At 39.8% G+C, this 18,070-nt stretch overlaps 1 protein-coding gene across 1 annotated transcript in view; it reads left to right on the top strand.

Moving 5' to 3' along the window:
- Positions 1–17,955, top strand: part of LOC108701729 (integrin alpha-M) — a 38,843-nt gene extending 20,888 nt beyond the window's left edge. The window contains exons 6-30 of the mRNA XM_018236743.2: positions 367–497; positions 856–1,001; positions 1,735–1,885; positions 3,133–3,283; positions 3,988–4,061; positions 4,347–4,476; positions 4,848–4,981; positions 5,556–5,699; positions 6,219–6,452; positions 6,698–6,828; positions 7,248–7,402; positions 8,612–8,763; positions 9,105–9,209; positions 9,371–9,444; positions 9,895–10,036; positions 10,362–10,454; positions 10,847–10,926; positions 11,026–11,109; positions 12,851–12,932; positions 13,427–13,534; positions 13,729–13,824; positions 14,631–14,744; positions 15,374–15,478; positions 16,138–16,248; positions 16,333–17,955. Coding sequence (XP_018092232.1) covers positions 367–497; positions 856–1,001; positions 1,735–1,885; positions 3,133–3,283; positions 3,988–4,061; positions 4,347–4,476; positions 4,848–4,981; positions 5,556–5,699; positions 6,219–6,452; positions 6,698–6,828; positions 7,248–7,402; positions 8,612–8,763; positions 9,105–9,209; positions 9,371–9,444; positions 9,895–10,036; positions 10,362–10,454; positions 10,847–10,926; positions 11,026–11,109; positions 12,851–12,932; positions 13,427–13,534; positions 13,729–13,824; positions 14,631–14,744; positions 15,374–15,478; positions 16,138–16,248; positions 16,333–16,437 — 3,032 coding nt within the window. The 3' untranslated portion in view covers positions 16,438–17,955. The remainder of the gene's footprint in view (positions 1–366; positions 498–855; positions 1,002–1,734; positions 1,886–3,132; positions 3,284–3,987; positions 4,062–4,346; positions 4,477–4,847; positions 4,982–5,555; positions 5,700–6,218; positions 6,453–6,697; positions 6,829–7,247; positions 7,403–8,611; positions 8,764–9,104; positions 9,210–9,370; positions 9,445–9,894; positions 10,037–10,361; positions 10,455–10,846; positions 10,927–11,025; positions 11,110–12,850; positions 12,933–13,426; positions 13,535–13,728; positions 13,825–14,630; positions 14,745–15,373; positions 15,479–16,137; positions 16,249–16,332) is intronic.
- Positions 17,956–18,070: the final 115 nt, after the last annotated feature.

Below are 18,070 nucleotides of genomic sequence, written 5' to 3'. Positions count from 1 at the left end.
CATTGTACAATTTTAAATCAATTTTAGAATAAAAGACTCCGATAGTGTGGGGTTACTACTGTTTGTTTTTTGTTAATGTTTGGTGTTCACACTTAGTTATCTACATGGTCACAATGCATCTGCTGCTACCCAATTCAAGGGTGACCAGAATGGGCTCCAGTACTAAATTTGTAGAGTAGTCTATGGTCCTCTTGGTGGCCCTTGACCCATAAGCTATTGTCATACTCAACTCAGTAATGCCTTGTTTTCTGCTATTATGCAATTAAACCTTTACTGTGACCCTACGTTTTGCATTGCCTTAACCCACTCTCCACACCTGACCTCAGTATCTTCCCATTTCTTTTGTTCTAAAACCTGTCTCTATAGAGTGCAATGCACGCAGCCTTGACATCGTTTTCCTCATTGATGGCTCCGGAAGTATTAAAATCTGGGAATTCAGAATAATGTTGACGTTCGTATCCACAGTAATGGCTCAGTTCAACGGATCTGATGCAGTGGTGAGTTATTAATGCATTACTGCTTGGAATAAAAAGGGTAAGCTTAGCAGCCTATGAGCTCCTTTGTGTGCCCTTTGCTTTTTGCGGCTGATCACTATCTGAAACATTTCAGTGCACATTCATGTCATTTAGTTTAAGCACAACTGATGCCTTTATTTGTGAGCCATATCCACTCCATAGAGGGGTACTTTCATGTGACACAGATTGGGCTTTTCATACAGTTATGGCCTTTCTTTCTTTCTTTCTTTCTTTCTTTCTTTCTTTCTTTCTTTCTTTCTTTCTTTCTTTCTTTCTTTCTTTCTTTCTTTCTTTTCCTTTCCTTTCCTCAGCATTTACTGTCTCATGCCTCTCTCTCCAGTTTGCGCTCATGCAGTACTCCACTAACTTCGAGACCCATTTCGATTTCACGGATTTTTTGGAAACCAGAGATAAGACCACACTGACAAAAGACATCAAACAACAGAGAGGGCAAACTTATACAGCCACTGCCATCAAGAAAGTACTGTAAGTATCATTATGTTGATTGATGGAAACTGTAGGTGGGTCTATATGGTCCAAATGGTAGAACTAGGATTGCCAGGACAAACGCATACATCACAGCATGATGAATTTTTAAAGGAGGAACAAATAATGTCAACCCTTGACCTTCCCTATCCACATTATTTTCCACTCAGAAATGCCCCTCAAAATCATCGTCAAACTCCTCCAAATATCTGCTCAGCCCCTGCACATTTAGGGTTCTTGAATTGGACTGCATTGTCTAAATAAACATTAAAGCTATTACAGATGCTGCACATTTTCTTAGAATACCACCTTCTACTCCCTACTATTTAACCATTAGAAATCCCTGTTAAAGTCTATTACTGGATACTGTGTTCTGTGTAGGGATGCACCGAATCCATCATTTTTGAAATTCAAATACTGAATCCTCCACAAAATATTCGGATGAATGCAGAGTCTTCAAAAAGTGCTCTGATTTCCCAAACCAATTTTGCAGTCTCACTGCAAGTCTTAAATGAGGCATATGGTGTCACCCAACTGGGGAATACCACAACCTCCTTCCTAAAAACTTGGTTTAGCTCAACAATAAGCTTCTACCTCATTCCAATTGCTTCCCCAATCTTCATCTCTTCTGCAGAAGATTTATTTTCTTGTTGACAGATTTAACACTTACACATTAATATTTGAGACCTCTCCTATAGCCAATTGAAATTGTGAGTTTTTTTGTAATCCACAGGGAAGAGTTATTTATTCCTAAACATGGCTCTCGTTCCGGATCCCAAAAGATACTTATTGTGATAACAGATGGACGGAAAAATGATGTCCTTCCATATGAAGAACCTATTGCAGAGGCTGAACGCCAAGGGGTCCTCCGATTTGCTATTGGGGTAAAGATAGATGTAAACTGTAATCCATTGTTTGAAACTGGGATACATTGACTAATTCTTGAATCTACTGCAAAACTGAATACTGAACCAAATCCCAATACATATGCAAATGCATGCTGAAGTTTGAGCAAAAACCATCCTCCCAAAATTTTTTACACCTTCTGTTTTTGAGTGCTTTAAAGTCACATGACATCAGGGGGCCGATTCACTAACTTCGAGTGAAGGATTCGAAGTAAAAAAACTTCGAATTTCGAAGTGTTTTTTGGGCTACTTCGACCATCAAATGGGCTTCAACGACCTTTGACTACGACTTCAAATCGAAGGATTCGTACTAAAAATCGTTCGACTATTCGACCATTCGATAGTCGAAGTACTGTCTCTTTAAGAAAAAACTTCGACCCCCTAGTTCGCCATCTAAAAGCTACCGAACTCAATGTTAGCCTATGGGGAAGGTCCCCATAGGCTTTCCTAAGTTTTTTTGATCGAAAGATATTCCTTCGATCGTTGGATTGAAATCCTTCGAATCGTTCGATTCGAAAGATTTTATCGTTCGATCGAAGGAATAATCCTTCGATCGTTCGATCACACTATTTGCCCTAAAATCCTTCGACTTCGCTATTCGAAGTCGAAGGATTTTAATTCCCAGTCGAATATCGAGGGTTAATTAACCCTCGATATTCGACCCTTTGTGAATCGGCCCCCAAGTAATTAGATTCTTTAGAGTCAGGCACAAACATGCAAACCAAGGTCAAATTAGGCCTGAAACTGGATTCAGAGTATCCCTAGTTGAATATGATATGTAAACGAATTCAGGAGATAATTAAACCACCCAGAATGTCAGAGAAATACCTCCTACCAATCTATAGCTCAATCCTTTATTTAAAAAAATAGCTTAGTGCCAACGTATGTTCATCGACCAATTGAAGATTTATTTGCTTTTTCTAGTTTGTTGCCCAGTCATGTATATATTCATGCCCAGTCAAAAACAAAAACCTAGCATAAAAACGAAGGAGCGGTCTTCAGGTTCAGTATAATGAGAGACCATTCCACTGTGGTTCACATTTGGAAGCAGGTTAGTTTTTCCTGCAGCTTTTCCACTTCTGCCGGCGCACCTCGATGAGGTCACATCTGAGACTTTTTGCTTACTGCTTCCACCACTATAGATGGCGAGGATATAATGGAGGATCCAAATAGAATTTCTGATGATGGTACATTCAGCTCATAGAATGTCTTCTGAATCACTGCAGGTTGGAAATGCTTTCACCACACGTGATGCACTTGAGGAGCTGAACAGCATTGCATCCAAACCAACTGAAGACCACGTCTTCCAAGTCATCGACTTCTCTGCCCTCAGTCAATTCCAAAAGCAGCTACAGGACAAGATATTTGCAATCGAAGGTGCCACAAAACTGATTTTTTAAAAAAACAAAACATAAAGACAGTGCTGGAGTACCTCTTGGTAGGCTTTTGGGTAGGAACTCCCAAAGCAGTGGTTTCCAGACTTTTTGGTTACCCCCCTTATTTCTTAACTAGGCTACAGATATGAAAACATCACTGTATGAATCATTCAGTCATAGCTCCAAGAATAGAGAACAGCAAAGAAATGTTCACCCAAGTTTCACTCTGTGCCCTTTAAAAAGATTTTCCATGTATATTACATGTGTTCATATAAATAAACATTTGTTCCAAAATCACACCCCACGTAGCCTTTAGTTTAGGCTCCCCAGGCAAGGCTCCTGGAAACCAGCCCCATAGATTGGGATCCATGGTTTTTAATTCTTGATACTCTGCCCAATCATTCAACACATGGGCCTTACAACTCCTGCCTGTACTTAAGCTGATGGGTGGGGAGTCCATATAAAATAATGTCTCTGTTTTTGTTCAAGTGTTCCTAGAGGCTTTTTCAGTTTTTCTTACTATGTATAATTATTTACCTCTTCCTATGGGTTTGGTTAAAGTTTAAGGCATCAGGGTCAGTAGGAGGAGTAGTAGGTTGGCATATGAAACCTTCAGATGCCAACCCTAGCTGGCCAATTATCATTCATTCTCTTAAAACTGATGTGCCTCTGATACTGAAATTGTTCTTGTAACCCCTTTTCCAGGCACACAGGTACAGACTGGCAGTGCCTTCCAGTTGGAGATGTCTCAGGATGGGTTCAGCTCCTTTCTAACATCTGTAAGTTATTATCGCTATGTCTAATCCGGTGGCTTCTGGGGGTTTATAATTATAAGGGTCATGGTGAGTGCCCTAACTGATATGCAGTTTCAATCTGCGAATGCAAAACAAATCACTTTCCTAATATGTGCAGCTATGATGGTATTACAAAACTGAAGATGTCAATGGAGAAACAGCTACAGAATGTGTCCATGTGTCCCTCTCTCTCAAACTCCTACTAAAGACCTATTTTAAAAAATATGGTGACAGGGAATAGCCACATTCACTCTTTGTGTTTCTTGCCAGGATGGATCAATGCTTGGACTGGTTGGAGCCTACGACTGGTCTGGGGGAGTGTCCATTTTCAAGAGCGGAAAGGACAATATCTGGATAAATGGAACTCAGGAAAATGGAGACATGAAAGCAGCCTACCTAGGTAAGAGAAAGAGCCAGAGTGAATACAACCAAGAGAAAGCCATGAACCAGTGGGTGGATATGGGTTTCTGTAGAAAGTATTGTGCTTGCTGGTGGCAGACTCAATTATGGCCCAATAGCAGTTGCTGAGATAACACTCAATTTTCACTCCAAAACACTGGGAGCTGAACTTCAACAAGAGGGAGTTGGCAACAGTTTGTACATGCTACAATATCCTATGAATCTCTGTGGCTGCATTGAAATAGCCCCGTAAAGAAAAAATGCCACGAGCCTTAGATCTTAGTAAACAGCAAAAAATTAACTGAAATCTAATGTTTTTAGAATTTTGGGCATCATCTTCCTCTTATCTCATAGCAAGATTTATCTCTCTAGGGTACGCACTGCAGCCCTTGACCAGGAATCTGATCGCTGTTGGTGCCCCTAGATACCAACACACTGGAAGTGTCCATATCTATATGAAAAGCGCCTCCAACTGGAACCAAAAGTTTGTTATCAAGGGAGAACAGGTGACACATGGAGAGTATACTTGACAAAAAGTACTGAAATTGGGCAATAGGCAGTAGTGGAATACAGGTGGCTTTGGGGATATGATAATAAAAGGCACATAACATGGGGCAATCTCTATGCAGCTCATCATCATGTATCCGGGAAAAGGTGAACAGAACAAAATGGCACTCCAGAGTAAAATGAAGGCGGGTATGCAACTTAGTGTTGGGGCCAATTATTCTGAAAGACAGTTCTAATACACTGTCTAGGTAAAGGGAACACATAATCACTATGACCTAACTGTCATAAATCTGGCTCCGGTCCTAGGAGATAGAGAGAGATAAGAATAAGGGAAGTGAAGATTAAATTAATTATTTCAGAAATGGTACATAGTTTTTATATCAGTGGAGTTCATATTTAATTTCTGTGATAGTGCACCTTTAAATGTTTAAAAGTGCCATGGACAATACACTTTATCACACAATAAAAAAGGGGACTTAGGCAGGAAATATTAAGTGATAGGGAAGAATGTTTTTTTTCACTTGGAGCCAGACATATATTTTTTGTATTCTTGATATTTAATTTGCCTTTCAGATTGGTTCATACTTTGGCTCAGTGTTGAGTGGAGGCTCTGTCAACTCAGAACCTGCCAAGCTTCTCCTCCTAGTGGGCGCACCAACGTATTATTCCCCTGCTTCCCCAGGGGGGCGGGTGTATCTATGTCCAATTGACGGCAAGGTAAGGATGGTGGAAGTTTATCACTGGAGGAAACAATTTTTAAGCAGACTAGGGTCATGAGACTGACTGCAAATAATAACATTAAAGGCAGGATATTGCTTCAAACATTTTTACTCTTTTCCACCCTAATGGGAAGGAAAAGTCATCTTGCTAAGTTTAGGAATTCTGTTTAGATTCCCCAATAAGAGACCATTTTGACCTTTCTGTAGTGTGGGGAGAACAGTGAGAACAATCACATTATAGAACATTATCTTTTAGGAGATTGTTTTCATAGAGACATGCAAGGCAATTAATGTATAGAATTTGGACCCCCTGTGTGTGAACAATAATAAATATTGATTTTTGGTACATGAACTTATATAATTGGCATGTCCTACAATTATTTCTGTGATTTGGAGACAAAATGTGCACCTACCGACACCCCCATTGAGTCATTTAGCGTATACTCTCTTGTTGTTCTTTTATTGTTTTTCAGCTTTAGTGGCTGTTTATCATTTTGTTTCATGCATATCTCCACAGATCATAAAGAAAGCAAGGAGTTTGGCACTTGCCTCCATCATGTGCCCCACAATTTTGCATGGTGACCCAAATCAATACCTTGGCCATTTTGGTTCTACCATTTCCATCCTACCTGATTTGACTGGAGACAAAATGAATGATCTGGCAATAGGTGCCCCATTTGAGGACCAAAACCAAGGAGCGGTATACATATTCCCAGGACAGAGTGGAGGCTTTAGAGATTCCTACCTCCAGGTGAAGCAACATGCTTAGGACCATCTATGCACAATAGCTGTTAGCACACTCAACTCCTTAACTAGACTTCCATCTAAGAATAATTAATAGCTGCTATAAATGTCCTACAGAAGTTTTAGAATGCAGACATACTTGTATACTAAACCCTAACTTGTAACTTGCTAATAATTCCCAATTCTATTCCCCTTCCAATGCTTTATATTCACTCTTTATCATACTTCCCATACCCTGGTTTCCTTTCATAGCGTATCTCAAGCAGTCAGGTCTATGGAGGTCTCATGTTCTTCGGAAGATCATTGAGTGGAAAACTAGACATGACTAAGGATGGGCTTCCTGACTTAACCATTGGAAGTGAAGGGAGAGTACTCATACTCAGGTGAGTGAAGAGTGGGAATAATCCGTAGGACCAAAACAGATATCTCCCCTAAGGAACTCCCACTCAATCCCTACCCATATCTCCAAGTAGAATCTTATATGTTGACTGTTATTTCAGCTTTATTCTCAATATTCACAATCTTGACACTGGCAGTCAGGTTCTCTTCTTTGGGGGTGGGTTTTGGTGGGACTTTTTGACTTATTTCTTAAAATCACGTGTACATGTTCTGATTTATGCTATGAGCTTGCCCCTGTTCTATTTATCATTCCTAATCAAGTTATTTTATCCTCTCACTCTGAGAGATAATTGGTAACAACCTTCGATCTTTCTCATCTTCAATTTAAGTCTAGGTTCTTGTGTGTCCTGCAAAATTTAGGTCCATATCCAAACTTCTCCCCAAGATTCTTTTTCACCAACAGGTCTCGACCTGTGCTTGGAGTCTCTGTGGCCATGAGATTCACGCCCAGTAATATCCGCTTGCCTTTCTTTGAGTGTCCAAATCCCACTGAGAAAGGAGCAGCAGCAAAAATTACAGTTTGCATGACAACTAGTAAGAGAAGCACCGGAGACAATGGTGAGCTATTAGCATTAGAAGAAAGAGAAAGGGGTTACATGTTTGATATTGCAAAGAGGTGATAGAGGTAGATAAACCAAGATTAAAGGGTTGACAAATAAGAGTGAGTGAACTGTTGAAAACAGATAACCAAGAAGAAACAGTTGAATGAATTTTAAAGGGGATATTTGCTTTTAAAATGAACATTTAGGGGCAGATGTATGAAGGGTCGAATATCGAGGGTTAATTAACCCTCGATATTCGACTAGGAACTAAAATCCTTCGACTTCGAATATCGAAGTCGAAGGATTTAGCGCAAATCCTACGATTGAACGATCGAAGGAATATCCTTCGATCAAAAAAACTTAGGCAAGCCTATGGGGACCTTCCCCATAGGCTAACATTGACTTCGGTAGCTTTTAGCTGCCGAAGTAGGGGGTCGAAGTTTTTTTTAAAGAGGCAGTACTTCGACTATCGAATAGTCGAACGATTTTTAGTTCGAATCGTTCGATTCGTAGTCGTAGTCGAAGGTCGAAGTAGCCCATTCGATGGTCGAAGTAGCCCAAAAAACACTTCGAAATTCAAAGTTTTTTTAATTCGAATCCTTCACTCGAGCTTTATGAATCGGCCCCTTAGTATATGCATCCAGTACGTTATGAACCAACCAATTACTGTATAAGCAACTTCAACACTTATTTTGTATGGTTTGTAACTATAAAAGTTATTGATCTGTGTATTGTCAACCAATAGCCAATGACCAGAAAATAATATCTGATTAAAGTTATCCTACTACACTTAAATAAATAGATATATCAATATTTCTTGTTAACCAACCTACTTTAGGGAGAAAGGCATGCATATGAATTAAAACATTATTTCTATCCCAACCCCATGATCAACAGACCATGACTTTAATCCACTTCTAATAAATGCAAGTTATACGCCCACTAACCCAGGTTATACAAAACAGTATTTGTTGAAAATGGGTCACAGAGATGTTGCTTGAATTCTGCCTGAAATCTCATGTCTCTAGCAAATATGTACCGTGTGCCTGTAGAAGAACTTTGACTAGGCATTCAGTAGCACATTATTTAATTCTTCCTTTTTGCATGCTTCTTCTTTGGATGGAGATTTTTTTCTTTTGCGGTTTGCACAGTCCCATAAGGGAATAAATTGAGCAAGAGGTCAGCTTCCCTATTATATTGTTTTTCTTACAACACCGTTTCCTAGGAGAAGTCTCTGCCCTTTTGACATACACTCTCCTGCTGGATGCTAGACGATCTACGACTCGCGCCATCTTTGATGGCACAGGACGCTCAAAAACTGAAACCATACAGCTAAGAGAAGGGGCTGTGTGTGCGGACCATTCCTTTAATCTCCCTGTGAGTGACCTTAATATAGACCTATCTACAGACAGCATTTGATTCTCCTATTCATTATGATAATTACCATTGCTTGTTTATCTTCAAATTGTGTATGGGTGTATAATTCCTTCATCATCTCAATTCTCCAATTCTTAAAGTCAGAAGATGGTGAAACATGGGCACATTTGTATTAAACCCACTATGAAACAGGAAGATCTTCCAAAACGGAATATACTGCCCCAATACATATCTAGTGCCCTAATTTGTTGCTACTGGGCTTCCTCGTGGTGGGGGTGTGTTTGGTCCCCATTTGGAGATCAGTGCTTCTCTCATAATTATAATATGCTTCTCTCTACAAGGAATGTGTTGAAGATTCTTTGACCCCTGTTAGAGTTGCTCTTAATTTCACCCTCTCTGGAGTCTCCGTCTTGAGTGAGGATTCACCTACCAACATTTCAGACCAGGTATTAGCCTCAAATATCGGTAGTGTGGGAAAATCAAATAAAACATCCATTACATATTTGGGAATCAGTGTGTAGACACCATCAGTGGTCATCAAGTGGTATGTGAGGCCCAGTGCTGCTAACCACACACATACTGAATGGTAAATTTTGTACCACAACAGATATTATTTCAGAAGAACTGTGGGATCGATGATCTATGTCAGGATGATCTGAGGATCACCATGGGATTTGCAGAGTAAGTAAACAGCCTGCTGGGGTTTCCTCCTTCTCTTTTGCCAATACAGTAGTCTCTGGATGACCAATGAGGCACTATGCTTAATTTTCTTCTTTTTTTCAAACCCATGAATGAAGGATAGGCAAACACAGTATACCAGATGTCACTAAACTACAATACCTGAAATCCTCCTACAGTTTTTGGCTGGTTGCGATTGTAAATTGTTGAAGTTGAGTAACATCTGGAGGTCTTAGAGTTGGACTAAAGTGTCTAAAGCATACTTTCTACTATACCTTGTTTTTTGTCTTGCAGATATTAGATTAAATACTGTGCTCTTCCTGACGCTATCTTGAGTCTTTAGTACCTCCTGCTACCTCACTCTCCTCCCATTCCCCATTTAAAGAATTATCAATTTGTTTCTAGCCATCATATATATAGTTGTGGCAGCTTTTTTTGTTTATGTATTTACAGTTTGAAAAACCTAGTGGTGGGGCTATCTACTGAAGTTAATGCAACAGTTTCAGTGCAGAATCATGGGGAGGATTCCTACTACTCTCACGCTATTATGAGTCATCCCATTGGCCTGTCCTATCGTAGGGTTGTTATTATTCAGGTATGGAGTATATTGTCCTGTTTATCTGTCTTCCTGTTTGATGGAGTTGTTTGTTTATCTTGCTTGTAATTATTTTCTTTGCCCTTATGTAGAATGGAATGGGCCATGTTGCCCTTACATTCGCTTAGATGCCCTTCTTTTGCTTGCTAAATGCCACCTAGTGGCATTTTGTCATATTATAGAGATCTCTTGACCTCTAGTTGTCTTCTAGTAGCATTGTATCATCACATAGAGATTTCTTTTACTCTAGTTGTTTTAATAACCTGACTTGATTATGCAGTCAAGGAGCAATGATTTACGGTAATATTTTTTAAATTATTTGCAGAGCAACAGGCGTATCTCACTCTCATGTTCAGTCCTCAATAGTGAGATGGTATACTGTGGCATCAACAACCCTCTACTGCGACCCAACACTTCGGTGAGAAAATGAAACAATTAGCACCAATAACTTGTGGTATCAACAGTGGAATAGTCAAGCTAACAGAAGTATAAATTCAGATGGAATATCATTATGGGCTATTAAGCCATCACTTGGAGTTGTAAGGGGCAAAAAGTTCCTGAAGCTCAAACTTTTTCAAAACTGTACTCATTGGTCTACTTTAAAGCAAATAAACCCATCCCTATTGAAGCGGATTAGGCTGGCAGGTCTTAGGAGTGTCTGTAATACCCAAATACCAGAACCTTCCATTTTGAATGGGATAAAAGGCAGACTTTTAAACAAAGGGATGGTCACACAAAAAGGCAAAACATCATAGGACTTACCTTACACATTTCATAAGTTCACTAACATGTAGTATTTTCCTGTTTCAGGTGATCTTCATAGTCAGTTTTCATGTCTCTTCCAGTGTTGATCTGGGAAGCACCATGAAGTTTTCAGCTATTGTCGCCAGGTAACCAATATCTGATTGGATACAGACTCAAAAATGCCTTTTCTGATACAAAGTTAGTTGCATGTTTCTAGAAGAACTGATGTTTCCTTTTCCTCGTAGTGATAATGGTGGAGTGCCCAATGACCAAATGAAATCTTCAGCCCAACTAAAAGTTCTATATGGAGTTTATGTAACTGTTTCCAGGTATTGTATCTTAGATAAGAGTTTGAATATTTAAAAACATTGATTGGTGCCAAGAAAGTAAAATACTGTAAATGGTTGTGGGAGCAGGTGCCATTCCTCTTGTTACGACAAGTGAATTTGTCCCATCTGTTTTGGTAGGAGAAAATCCTATCTTGACATAGGCAGAGAAGAATGAAAATGTAAGGAGTTTTAGGGGCACATTCATTAAAGAGCCAGTGTTGCCACCCGCAGGGACATCGCCAATTCACTAACAGGCGCAGGTGCCAATTCGCTAGCGAACAGGACCGTTACTGGCATTTATTTGCACTTGACAGGTGACTTTTCACTCTGGCGAATGATCGTTACTCCGCATATTTACTAAAGTGCAGATTTTACTGAACGTTAAAAGTATTAAAGTTCAAAAGACGCTTGCAACTTTTCCTTTTTTTAAGCGAGATTGGCTGCAAAAGTCCTAACTTACTTTTTTGGGTAACCGGTTTTCTCCACCTATTTTATAACATATGGAACATTCATTTTACAGTGGGCTCACATGTAGGGCATTATATTAACTCTCTTGTCTTTATTAAGGTTCCCTGGACATGTGTAATAAAAAGTGGTAACTTAAACCATTTGCACCAACATTTATATTAAAGACCTCCATACAACTTTAAATTTCTTCCCCTATGCAAATTGACCTAAGATCACTAGTGAATTTTCGGTAGGCACAAATGAACGCTAGCGCATCTTCACTATGAAATGCTCGCACAGCTGAAGTAACGCTAGTGAAAAGTCGCCAGTGTTCGACATCCGGGACGAAACTTTGCATTTTAGTTAATTAGCGTATTCGTAGCACATTTGCACCTGGCAAAGTGGTGCGAAGTTGACGCTGGCCCGTTAGTGAATCTGCCCCTTAGCCTCCCTAAAAAAAACTACTTTATATTCATTCATATGTAATTATTAGATCTCCAGTGGAAACTCTTTTATTGGTACCTTCCCATCCCAAAAAAATGGTACCCTCCTCCCATAAAAATGTCATCTTCCTCTCCTGTTCATTTATGTCCTTTTTAAATACTGGAGAACGTTAAAGGACAAGGAAAGTCTAAAATAGAATAAGGCTAGAAATGCTGTATTTTGTATACTAAATATAAACATGAACTTACTGCACCACAAGCCTAATCAAACAAATAATTTATGCTTCCAAAGTTGGCCATAGGGGGCTGTCATTTTGTAAGTTTGTTAAACATCTTTGCCTGACCCTGACCCTGCACATGCTCAGTGTGGTCTGGGCTGCTTAGGGATCGTCATAAACAAAGCTGCTTGAGTTCTGCATGGCTGGTAAGTAAGGCGGGGGCTCCCCCTGCTGTTCATAAGTATGATTGTTTCCCTGCTCAGCAGTTAGGGACCGTCTGACAATTCCTATCCACAGCAGTAAATGAAGGGAGAATTTCACTGCATACAGTCAGGTTTCTTATAAAAACGGTACACATTAATTAATTAAAATATATTGGAGATAGGTTTTTTTTTCATTAAAGAAAGTAAAAATGGGATTTTATTTTTTGCCTTTCCTTGTCCTTTAAGATACCATAAACATGTGCCTGAAATGAATGGAAATGGCAGAGATCACAATACTGGTGTAACGCCTAGAAGGATGAACTAGAGGGATCAATGAACTGGATGGAATGGGACTGAGGGTTAAAATGTTGGAAATTTAGAGCAGATATGTTTTGCTAAATCATCACCTAAACTTTCTATTTTCTTTCAGTGGTGAAGACTCCACAAAATACACAAACTTCTCGTCTGACGGTGCCATAACCGATATTCGCAGTGTGCAGCATGTATACAAGGTGAGAGGGTTTGGCCCATGTACCCAACACACACACTAGTACTGAGACGGTTTTAGTTGTGTTATAGGTCTAAATAGGAGTCTAATAGGGAGGTTGCAGACAACTGTTAAAATATTTAATGAACAAACTGTGCAGTTTCCAGTAGCAACCAGTAAGAATTTATTTTTGTTCAGTGCCCCTCTAGTTAGCGGTTACCAGTGTCTACTTATGTCATGCAAATATTTGATTGGCTGCTACAGGTTTCAAGCCCTGGACAAAATTCATCTTAACTACCTGTATCCAACGTTCAGTAGATAGCATCTAAGGCCACATCCACCTGCAGTAATACCACTGGCACTGCCTTACCTTCTTACGGTACAGAAAGGCTTGACTATATCTTTATTCATTTCTAGGTGCATACAGGTACTATAAAGGGTAATTAAAAGGTGAATGTGGGTAACTGTAACCACAAGGGCGCTGTTGAATCGATACAGTGTACTATGTATCTCCTGCAGGTGTTGAACTTGGGCCAACGTCCTCTACCTCTTTCAGTCATCCTCATGGTCCCTGAGAAGCTAAAGGAGGTTCCTGTATGGGACAGGATAAATATCACATTCTCAGAGGTATTTAAAGGATCGTTACAGCGAAATATTTGCATATTGTAATCTGGTCAGTACAGATTCTGTTTTATCAGATAGACATATCCTACTGTCTATTGCCTTGGGTAAAAATGCATTCTTGTCACAGGGCTGTTTATACTTTTGTATACTTTTACCCTTCTAAGAGTTGTTTTATCCCAAAATTCCTCTCTGTGTAGGAAGAACTTTCAAATGGAACCATTGACTGCAGCAGCAGTGTGCTGACTCCAAAAACAGAGAATATTGAGGAGAACCTGAAATCCCGTGCTGTTCTGGTAAACAGAAATTAGAGTCTAATCTCCTTAACATCCCTCTAGGACAGGGCTCCTCAACCTTTTTTACCCATGACCCACATTCAGATCTAAAGAAAAGTTGGAGAGTAACACAATTATGTAAAATGTTCCTGGGAGCGCCAAATAAGGGCTGTGATTGGCTACTGGTAGCCACTACTTGGACTAGAAGCCAATAGGTGGCACACATCATTTTTAAGTACCTAAGGCTTGCCTTCAAGCCGGGAATTAAAAAATGAGCACCTGCTTTGAGGCCAAAGGAAGAAACATCTAATGGGTTGGGGAGCAACATGTTGCTCACGAGCTGCTGGTTGGGGATCACTGCTCTAGGAGGACCAGACCTGAACAGGTCCTCGCCTTATCTTCCATATTGTTTGCATCTCATTAATGCATCTAAGTCCTCTTGTTCCTCTTTTAAATTCAGAGCATATAGCTACCTCTCCTTATAGTCTCTGAGTGTTTGGCTCTATCTGGATCTTCTCACAATTATTGCACTTGGTTCTCAAGAAGCCATTTTAATGTCTTCTGACCTATTCTGAACGATTACTGGATTTTTTTCTAGCAAATTGCCCCCAGACAATGCCTTTTAAACGGATGTGTATTCTGAGGTCCTTAAGAATTATCATCTTCTATGTATGTCTGTCAATATGAGCCAGTCATCTGAGGTCCTTTAAGATATCCATTTTTCCTTCCATTGCATGTACTGTTGTTCAACCCTGCCTCCCTCTTGACATTGGAGCTAACTATGTTTCAGATCTATGTACTCTAACTGAATTTCCTTCTTGTTTCAGGATTGTGCAGTGATGACTTGTGTCCAGTATGTGTGTAACATCAGCAGTTTAGACACTCAGGATTCAGTGCAGTTTATGATCAGTGGACAAGTAACCAAAGAATGGACCACACTGGTTAGTGTCCCCAACACCCTCACTATGTTTTATATGAATAAAATTACTCAGATCAAGTTGTTTAGCCTCCTCAAAATAAACTACTATATATTCATTCATACACAATTATTAGATCTCCTGTGGAAACCCCTATATTGGTACCATTCTCCCTAAAATATGTTGTCTTCCTCTCCTGTTCATTTATGTCCTTTTAAAGTAGTGGAGAACTTTAGGAAACATATGCCTAAAATGAATGGAAATAGCAGAGTTCACAATACTGGTGGAACGGCCTAGAAGATCATTTTTAATATCTCCTATTCTGAGCATCTACTTACTTAAGCTGCCTAAAGACCAATACAAAGCAAAGAAAAAGTTTGGGCTACAAGTTGTTCCTAAGGATTACCAATTCCCTGTCCCAGATCCCTCTTTCTGGAATGTAAAATGCACACTAAGTACTACAGAACAGACATTCCTTCAAATATTGCTCATTCTAAGTCATTACCAACTTCCAAAGGGCCACGTCCCTAGAGGTAGCTGTTCATGCCCTGTGCTTGGCATCAATATTAGCCAATATGGCCGTGTCTGTTGTATTAGCCAAAATGTGTTGTATCTAATGCCCATGAAGCTACAAAATATGTTTGCCTCCTCAGACAGCCCAGCAGAAGGTTTCACTCCAGAGTTCTGCAGAACTCATATTTGATTCAGAGAAGTATCAGCACATTCTGGAACAGAACGAGCCTTTCATCAGGACCCAGGTACGGGGTGTCCACTTGATGCATGTCTTTGCAAAGATTCACTAATGACTGCCTTTGGATAAATAATTCTTTGAGTTCCTTAGGTTAATGGGGTTCTCATTCCATTTACAGAATACTTTACAAGCAGCTATTTTTCAAGCTAGGCAAATATTTTGCTGTGAGATCTATAAACACTTCCCCTAGTACTACCCCATGCCTCACATCATCTGACCTTCCTGACCAAAAGCCTCACCCCAGTTACATTCTGAAACATAGGAACCTGTTTGTAACCTACCTGTCTCGTCCCGTCTGGCACTCATAGATATCAGGAAGGTACAAGGAATACAAAGATACCTGGGACTGCAGTTACAGTTCAGCTGTTGGTGGGATGAGAGGGGATTTATGGGCAAGAAGACAAGTGGTAGTCCACCAACTACATGACCCTAGGTTGACTATTCCTACTTTATATAAATAATAGTTCCTGGAAAAACTTGCCCTGAGGGCTATGTGAGTTTCCCAGGCCCTGTCTCCATACTTCTTCCATTAAACACAGGACCCACATCCAACTTCAACAACAGATGTCTATGGGTTGAATGAGTACCAAAGAAGAATTGACATTTCATTTTCTATTCTTAAACATTTATATAACTAATTGTTCATTTGATCTTATTTTCTCCCAGATCCAGACAGTGCTGGAGGTGAACTCAGAGTATAACTATCTGCCGATTATTGCTGGAAGCAGCGTAGGAGGCTTGTTGCTTCTGGCTCTGATTACCGCTGGGTTGTACAAAGTAAGTGTCTTAATAGGCGAGTACATTTCTGTGGTTACTGCATATACTTAAATGTGCATAATTACTTGCTCCATTTGTCTGCAGGCTGGGTTTTTTAAACGTCAATACAAAGACATGATGGAAGCTCCAGATGGAGCAACTGAGGGACAAAATGAACCTGCTGGGGACTCACAAAACCCGGATATATGAGAAGGATCTAAAGAATGAGGACCCATCTGCAAGTTCATGCCAAAGCATGTAGAGCCATGTTTGCACACAGAACCACCATGGAGACATATGGACTTTCAGAGACATATATATATTTTATATAGGGAAGCAATCAGATATTTATGCCTCAATGGTCATTAAAAGGTACTCATACAAAGCCACACAGGCTGCCAGCTTTACCTCTCTTAACTGAGCTGGAAGCCTATTGGCCCGTGTATGTCCTGAAAAAGTTGTTGTTAGTTGGGGCTTGTTCAGATCTCACTGAGCTGAGCAGAAAATCCTATTGACCAAGAACCACATTTGGCCATGGATTTGGTCCTCAGCTCTACATTACCTGGTATGTTTCAAACCCTTGCTTGAGGGACACTTCGCAATGGCCAGGATATTTGTCAACCTGGACAGACATGAAGATCTTTCTGTATACGGCTAACTTTAGAAGAGCCAATACAACATTAATCCCCACAATATCAGGGATTATTGATGATTTTGAGTATTAAGGCTTTAATAAGATTTATGGGTACAAAATGATGGCAGACAGGCTCTGAAGGACATCTATGTACCTTCATTATCTGTTGTATTCACACATCTGCATAATAACAGTCCAGTTCCAGAAGAGGCCAATATCTTTAAAATATGTTCAGGCTATTCATCTTCCATTCTGAAGGACAAATAAATAATTATAAAACTACCATAAACTAAAATATGACGGGTAATTGCAAATTAAGAATGCATATTTTTAGGTGAACTACTCTATTAATGTCATCAGACAGCACCACCAGCACAGAGGTGATCTGTAGAAACCCCCTAAAACTCTACCGTTGTGGAAACCATTTTAGACGATGCCTTTAAATGGACTGTAGATCCCTTTCTGCATCTGAACAGTACAAATATACACTGATCATTTGAATAGTTCATCGCCCCAAATTCTACTTCTTCTTCTTTGACGTCAGGGGATGTGTGAATTGAGGAAGTCACAATCAAGACAAAACAAGAGCTTCTTTAATATAAAATAACTGCCTCCTTGACATTTAGGAGAATTTCTGTCATCTCCTCATTAGTGTATTGTTCAACAATTCCTCAATAATAAGAAAAATGATGTGAAATAAGGAATATGCTCTAAATGACTCCATTGTTGACCTTCCAAGAGCATTTCAAATTTGAAAGCCACAGCATGCTCTTCTACATTTTAACCCATGGCACCTCAAGCTATGGAAACCAAGGGCATATGTCCCCTGTCCCATTTCAAATGCCCAAACTGGCCTACCAAATTAGCCCACACATGGAAAGGAGTAAATAGGAAGTCTCTCTGGTGCACCATCTGCCAATACACTGAACTAAATCCTAAGTGACCCTTCCTCCCTTTTATTATTGTGCTTTGTAGTTAATTGTTACAGCGATAATCGCTTCCCCTTGTTTTACCCCAGCTTGCATCTTCTGACCAACCCCAAACTCCTCCCTACCTAATAATTGATTGAAATAAAGTAACCTGATTGTACCCTACATATCTCATTCCTTGTCTGGAACTTACAGATATCAGGGAAGTGCAAGGAATACAAAGGTGCAGATACAGTCCAACTGTCGGTAGGAAAAGGGATTGATGGGAAGGATAGCAGAG

Source organism: Xenopus laevis, chromosome 9_10L, assembly GCF_017654675.1.
Source record: "Xenopus laevis strain J_2021 chromosome 9_10L, Xenopus_laevis_v10.1, whole genome shotgun sequence".
Classification (NCBI taxonomy): Eukaryota; Metazoa; Chordata; class Amphibia; order Anura; family Pipidae; genus Xenopus; species Xenopus laevis.
The sequence above is the reverse complement of the archived record's forward strand: the minus strand, read 5'-3'. Positions and strand labels throughout refer to the sequence as shown.